Raw genomic sequence first — 8015 nt, forward strand, 5'->3', positions numbered from 1 at the left:
ATAAATATGATATTGTAATATGCTGTATATTATATATGCAATACACAATACCTATTTTGTCGAAGATCTTTTTGCCTTTGGAGTATGACATCATTTCTTTCTTTATTAATTTTAGAATGGACACGTCGTACTTGAAGATTGTTTCTCGCGCGACCAAGATCAATTGTTTGAGTCATAATCAGCTTCTTCAAGTTATCTAGATGTAAAAGTAAAGCTAATGTTTTTTTTTCATTGTTTTTGTAAGCATTAATTTTATTAGTTTATTATTTGTATTAGTAATTGTTAAGGCTTCTGGATACTTACCACGGCCATGTTAGATAGTGACGTCAGAGGCTAGAAATGACACGCTGAGAATTCTTGCTTGCAATTTCCTAATAAAAAGATATTTGCATAAAATAACACTTTAGATCATTTCAGTAAACTTCAAAAAGATTCCGAGGTCTATCCCTTTCCCTTGACAGTTAATAAACAGCCGTAAAATGAATGTAATACGAAGCCTAATCGTGCGTCTGCGCATAAACCTGCATGATTAAGCTTTGTATTACATTCATTTTACGGCTTTTTATTAACTGTCAAGGGAAAGGGATAGACCTCGGAATATTTTTCAAGTGTATATAAATGATCTAAAGTGTTATTTTATGCAAATATCTTTTTATTTAGAAATTGGACGAAAGAATTCTCAACGTGTCATTTCTCGCCTCTAACGTCACGATCCCATATGACCGCGGCGAAAGCCTATGAACCTTAACAACCTGTTAATTTTCTTGTTGTTAGTTACAGTGTATCGTAATACATATAAAATAAAGAAAATAATATACCTATGAATATCCATAAATTTGGATGCCTGCCGAAATGTTTGGATGCTTGGTTGTGGAAGCTTTCCACTAGATTGTTAGTTCGCACAGGGCAGTTGTAGACTGAAACTTTTTCAGATATGTTTTGCCATGTATTACGCATATATGACATAAACTGTAATACAGCAGGATGATCATCGCACATATTATCAGCAGTACGTTGCAATATTGCGAATGCTTCTTCAAATCTAATGTGCGGCACTAATGGAACTGACATTGCCATTGATATTAAAGTTTTCGGAGCATTAGTTAATCCCAATTGTCGCCATTTGCGCAGTATCGACTGAAAATATTTAATTTTTATTAAAATATTTTATTAATTTTATTTAATTTTACGTACTCTGCATATTCATATTACGTGTATAGGATTAAGACTGCAATATATAAATAATAAAATATACATATATATACACCACATATAAATACTCAATATTAATAGAATAATTAGTGAATTAAATATCTTACAAGTAGGTTTGAATCTGTAGGCGCAATTTCGAGCTTTCTGTGATCACTTCGAAAAATAAAAGCGATACTTTAGGTATATTCGAATTAGGGGCTCGATTGCGTATCTTGAAACAAGGTGAAAATTACAAAAGTGAGGAAATTCACTAGAGTATCTACAATTTTATTTGTTAAAATCTAGTTAATCTGTTCACTTTTGTAATTTTCACCTCGTTTCAAGATACACAATCGACCCCCTGGACGAGATGGGTTCGAACTCTCTATGAGTACCTCGAAAAACAAGAGTGTAAAGCGGGAAACACAGACTTTTGCATAACGCATAATGCATAAGCATAAGAAAATTGATTGGTCTATTTCCTTATGCACATGTATATGAATCAATTTTCTTATGCTTACGTATTATGCGTTGTGCAGAAGTGTGCTTCCCGCGTTACTTCCAAATAGACTCGAACCTATACTCCGTCCAATGAGAGATTGAGAGTGGTTCTACGCATAGGCGGGCAAAGTAGGGGTAAAGTCCCTATATAGAGCCTGGCGTACCGAATATGTAAATAGATATTTTGTGAGCGGAGACCTGCGCAAGACGGACGAGTTTACGTCCAATCTACTCTCAATCTCTCGTTAGACAGAGTATAGATGAAATACGTTCGAACCTTCTTTGAGTACTTTACTAGAAATTTAATGTGTAAAGCATAATATGTGTGTACACACAAATATCTCTTTATTACAATTTTACATTATAACTATATTATGATAACATATTCGAATACTACTACTTGTAAAAGATTTAATTCTTTATGACTACGATTACACGGCTCGATTTACGCCGAAGTTATAACATCGATGTTATAACTACTGACGTTAAATGCCGTGTAAACGCTCTTTTACGACGAAGTTATTACATCGATGTGGTAACTTCGTCATAAAAGAGCGTTTACACAGCATTTAACGTCAGTAGTTATAATATCGATGTTATAACTTCGGCGTAAATCGGATCGTGTAAACGTATACTATGATAGAAACTACTAGATACATTTTAAATAGAAGTACATTTTAAATCCTGCAAGCACTTATTCTAAAATTCAAAACTAACTAACTTGGGATTCAATTACTTCACAAGTACAATGTATGAAATACTATTTCTTATAAATTTTACTTGAATCTAAGAAAATGAAATATGCTTATTGGATTTTTGGATTATTGGATTGGACTCAGATTTTTGACATATTGAACTCTTGATCTCAGCCCTAATATAATAATATACAGGCATACCAGACCTGCTGTGCCATCTGTTAATGGCAGATACCTGAGATTAATTAAAATGCCGAGGCTATAATAGTTTATAAATAAGAAGTGTTCAAAGTTGGCCAATCAAATTGTCCAACTTCACGCGCTTGGTCTAGCTTGGTCATGTTCCATTGCATAGTAGTGAAGGTGTTTTACTTCTAGGGAAAGAATAAATAAATAGGGAAGAATGAATAAATTTACATCTTTACTACTATGCAATGGGTGCATTCAGAAGCACAACCGCTCACTGAGCTGCTAAGTAGCAATAGAATGTGATTGGTTCTTTGGATCCAATCAATCACACTTAATTGCTACTTAGCAGCTCAGTGAGCGGTTGTGTTCCTGAATGCACATTGAATGCCTGTTGGGACATAACTGAACGCGCAAATTTTGGACAATTTGATTGGTAAGTGTTCAGTTTTGAACACTTCTCATTTAAAAACTATTATAGCCTTGGTCTTTTGGTGTTAATTTCGTCTTAAATTGATCTCAAGTATCTGCCATTAATGGTGGCACGGCAGGTCAGGGACACACTGTATAGAATATAATATGTAGCAAAGAAACGTTAAATTTTTATATTGCAAGTATACCTGGTTAAAATGGAACCAACATCCGTGTATTGCAGCTACAGGGAAAAATTCAGATAATGTAGCTATCGCTGCTTTTTCGTAATCTCCCATAATAAATTTTACATTGTTCTGTAGTGCTGGGGCAAGCTCAATTAACTTTTCCCAAATTGCTCGATAAAGAGCTTTAGTTCGCGATTCACATAAAACAAAGATTGTTGCAATTCCCTGTGAAATATTGATATGTAAATAATTTGACACATGATTTTTAGACAAGAAGAATATGCAATTTTTTTAAAACGTGTAACCTACCGTATTCATATAACGAATATGAATAGAATATAACTGAATTATATTCGGTTTCCGAGGAATAATCTGTAAATATATTAATTGTTAACATATGATATAAAATTTATTTGTTTGTGACGAGTGAATAATTACTGAAGTTACCGAAAATGTTCCATCAACAAATAATTCTGTACTTTCATTCAACGCATTAAGCAGTTCATTGTTTGAAAATAAAAATCCCATGCTACCATCTTCTGCGATTACACTCCCTTTATAGATATCTTTGCATGCATCATACTTTTCAAGCTCCAAACTGAGAGATGCGAAAGAATTTGGTACAGGCGGTTTGTACGTAGCTCGCGCTCTATTCAATGCGCTTTTAATAGCAGGATAACTTAAATGCATTGCTGCTTCAGGATCACTGAAATAAAAAGTTGATATACAGTAGGAATAAAAAATAAGTAGTCAGTACTAAAATGTTACAAATTAAAAATTTATTTAATTAAATAACAGAATAGTAGTAACATAACGCATATATTTTAAAGATAACAAAATAGATGAATTATTATTAACAAAAAAATTGCATTGTATCTTATTGTGGTTTGATTATATCGATCACTTTTTATAAATAAGTCATGTGACAAAACAACCTTCAAAAATTATCTAATATAAATAATTTAAAGTTAGCGTGTTGAACCTCCCTTTGCTTTGATTACAGCCTTAAACGCCGTGGTATAGAATCAATTAATGTTTCTAAAACATATTAGTCAATCTTGCTCCATTTATCAAATAAAGCCATTCTGTATTTAAGATTCTTTTCTCTTTGATTTTGGTATTCTACGATCTAATTAATCCTACAAGTGCTCTATAGAATGAATTAGATCGTAGAATACCAAAATCAAAGAGAAAGAATCTAAAAGAATACAGAACGGCTGTATTTGAGGAATGAAGCAAGATTGACTAATATGTTTTAGAAACAATAGTTGATTCTATACCACGGCGTTTAAAGGCTGTAATCAAAGCAAAGGAAGGTTCAACACGCTAACTTTAAATTATTTATATTAGATAATTTTCGAAGGTTGTTTTGTCACATGACTTATTTATAAAAAGTGATCGATATAATCAAATCACAATAAGATACAATGCAATTTTTTGGTTAATAATTATTCATCTATTTTGTTATCTTTAAAATATATGCGTTACGTTATTACTATTCTGTTATTTATTAAATAAATTTTTAATTTATAACATTTTAGTACTGAATATTTATTTTTTATTCCTACTGTACAAAGCAATGCCTAATAATGTAATAATTAATAATTAGAAACTATTGCGGTAAAACTTAAGATTAAGGGCGACCTTGTGACCGAACATTTGATCAAGGATTCGTAGGACTTACTTGGATGTAGTATTTTATGGTCGCCACTGTGTTTTCCAAGCGATCACACAGAACGCTGATGTTCTCGGTCGCCTTGATCGAGAAGCTTCCTTCCTTCCTTCTTGAGATGATATCTTCCGGCTGCGTGGCTCGTCACGTTTTTCTGCGCGATGTCGTTCGACAAGGGCACGTACTCGCACTCGGTTCGCGTTTCAGATAATGTTATCAGAGGATAGGAAATGTGAATGAACTTTTAGATTTGTATTTAACAATAACAAAAATAAAATATATTTGTTTCGGCACAAAGTACACGAAATAGAGAGAAATTATCTCTGTAACAGGTAACGGATGTTAACCGGGTTCAATCCCGAATCTTACACTCTACTCGCTTTATAAAACACGCTACGCGAAAAACTATCTTTCCACTGAGCGTATCGCAAGATATCTCCGAGTGATTCTATATGGAATAACCGACGTTCGTTCGACGATTTCCCAGGGAAAGACTAACCTCGAGCGTTGGCTCGAGCTGGCTTATATACCCTCTCTGGGCTGATTCCCACCCACAGGCTCTCAACCAATGAGAATCGGTTGCGAAGCCCGCATTCGCTTTCTCTTTCTATCATGCAGTCGACTGGTCTGAACACGCTCGACGTAAACAAGATATCAAATTACCTCGCTGGCTCGAAGCTCGCGGCTTGCATCAAAGCAATGGAATTTTAATTGATTCTACGAAAAGACATGCGACTACATGATCAACAAGATTTATTCCTTTAGCAAACAAATATATGTTAATAAAATTTGATGAATCCTGCGAATATCGTTCCCGACATTATTCTTATTCCTTTTTCCCTAATGTATACATTCTTGCACGCTATACAATAAGTACGGATGTCCCTGCTCATTACATAATTATCTAATCCCGTATGTACATTCGTTCATGCATACACTCTCTTTTTCTTTTCAGATTCATCACGCTGGCTCTAAGATTCTTCAGGATTCACCAGGTAAGTATGTAATAATTACACTTTCTCCCTTTTGGACAAAGTAACGTAAAACGCTTATAATTCTTGTAAAAGGTATCCAACGTATTTATATCTGTCTACGTTACATGATTCCATCGTTAATATTTATCTAACACGCTTAATTCGAAATATCACGTAACTGACCTATGACCACGCAATAATTATATACGCATCTAAATGCAATTTTAACTGGATATACATCTTTCTCTTGTCACAACAATGCATTCTATGCAATAAAATACGCATATATCTCATTAATTAATTATCTCGTAAAAATAATAAATTTCTTTAATATCGACTCGAATTGAGTAATCAACGGCTCGTTGGATTCGTTTTACCTTTCTGAACTTATATCTATCGATAAAATATAAAATATACGTTAATTACGGATTTTGACCCTAACGAGTGCATTTCTTAATTAATGCCTCAAAATGAATTTAAATAGCACAGGATGGTTTCTCACATCCCTCTGAACATGAATCTATCGAAATATCACGAAAATATTCGATAACTAACAATTTTGCAAAATTTTGTGAAAATCCGTAATTATGGAAAAATTCAAAGTTTTTTCCCATAGGTGACTTTGATTGGTCCCTCTGAACATAAATATCAAATAAAAACTTTAAAAAATCAATTAATACGAGTTTTGACCCCGAATGGTCATTTTCTTAATTATGATGAAATTTGCATAAGTAACGTCAGATTCTCTTTCCATGTGTCCTAGGGAACACGTACATATCGTTGAATCATCATAATTCGACTTAACAACAAATTTCACCATTTTATTGAAAATCTTTAAATAATCGAAAATATCGAAATTAAACTATATAGATCACCTCCAGGGATCGTTAGAAATCGTTTAAGACGATTCGCAACTCGATCGGTCGCTTATTGACAAAGTGCACCCTAAATGGTGAAAACTCGTAATAATGAAAAATATCGAAATTAAAGTGTATGGGCAGTCTCTCTGGGACTAGACAAATTGTTTAAGCCCTTAAAAATCAAAATCGCATCATAAATGGCGAAGTTGCCCCCAAGGGGTGAAATCTTTAAATAACGTTAAAAATCTCAAATAAACTATACAGATGGTCTCTCTAGGATCTAACTAGACGTTTAAAACCTTATTTCGCTAAATCGCATCACGATTGGCAAAATTCGAAATATTGCGATTTCTTAGAAATAAACTATATAGGCTCGTTCCTTGAGACGATACGAATGTGTCCATGCTCTTCTTTTATCAAAATTATCCAAACTAAAGATTTTTATAGAAAAGTGTCAATTTTGTAAATATCGATCCTAAATCGACAATTGACATTTATCTGATGTCTGGTAATCATAAATGATCGAAATCTATCGTTATCCGCGCTAATCTATCCTTCTATCGATTAATCAGCTGATCGCGCTTAACTCGCGTCTGATGGTAAAGTTACGGTATATCGATCACATTTGGACTCGTCTCGATTCACTCTACGCGAATCTATCGAAAAATGTCTTTAATAGACGTTGCTTTACGCTATTGGCCTATTTCGTCGCGAAATCTCCTTTCTGGCCAAATAATATTAAAATAATCAATTTCGACTCTACTTGTCGAATAAAATAAAATAAAATCGTTGGATGCCCCGTACATCCCTATGAGCTATCGCGCTCCATCAGTCTTGTCAAAATTACGAAATAATTATGATCGTGCATTACGATCACGCGATAAGTTTCACCTTCTACGTGTGACGTTATTCTTATCGTTATGAAACTATATCTAGTCATTACTATAATACTTAGCTCGTTTGGAAGAGCTCTCGGTTATTATCAAATCAAAAGAATATATAAATTTATTAAAATAAATCGACAGTGACTAGAGTCACTCACTCAGTTCGTCGACCAACCTCTACTGTTGTGTCTCCGACGTCTCGGTGTTGTCCGGCTCGATCAGCTGACTGCTCTGCATCAGCTGTTCCGCGTCTGGCGCCTCGCTGTCACTGCTTTCGAGTGGAATGGTGATATCAAGGCTAGTATCGTGGTTGTTTGGATCAACCTCGGGAATGGGAGTCGAGGAACGTATTTGCGGATCTATTGATTTACTAGCCGCCTTAGTTTTAACGGGTTCTCTCGTCGGTGTCGCCTCTCGTCCCTCCGTGCTTTGGCTCGATCTCTGGGTAGTCAT

General features: G+C 34.3%; 1 protein-coding gene across 1 annotated transcript; it reads right to left on the reverse strand.

The window, feature by feature from the left end:
- Positions 1–333: 333 nt before the first annotated feature.
- On the reverse strand, positions 334–8015 carry LOC139781841 (uncharacterized). Its single transcript, XM_071720735.1, has 6 exons — positions 7744–8015; positions 3620–3878; positions 3482–3544; positions 3194–3397; positions 819–1137; positions 334–371 (listed from the first exon to the last, which is right to left on the reverse strand). The coding sequence occupies exons 1-6, from the start codon at positions 8013–8015 to the stop codon at positions 334–336; spliced, it is 1155 nt and encodes a 384-aa protein (XP_071576836.1).

Source organism: Temnothorax nylanderi, unplaced genomic scaffold (assembly GCF_030848795.1).
Source record: "Temnothorax nylanderi isolate EJ_2023f unplaced genomic scaffold, tnyl_v1.0 TNYL_tig0368_pilon, whole genome shotgun sequence".
In the NCBI taxonomy this organism is placed as follows: domain Eukaryota; kingdom Metazoa; phylum Arthropoda; class Insecta; order Hymenoptera; family Formicidae; genus Temnothorax; species Temnothorax nylanderi.

Bases quoted from the DNA above. Each gene is read 5' to 3' on its own strand.
- LOC139781841 (XM_071720735.1), bottom strand. From the start codon at position 8,015: ATGACTACCCAGAGATCGAGCCAAAGCACGGAGGGACGAGAGGCGACA. The intron at 3,879-7,743 runs GTAGAGGTTGGT...TTTTTATTTCAG, and splicing joins GAGACGTCGGAGACACAACA to TGATCCTGAAGCAGCAATGC. The intron at 3,398-3,481 runs GTAGGTTACACG...AATATTTCACAG, and splicing joins ATATTCGTTATATGAATACG to GGAATTGCAACAATCTTTGT.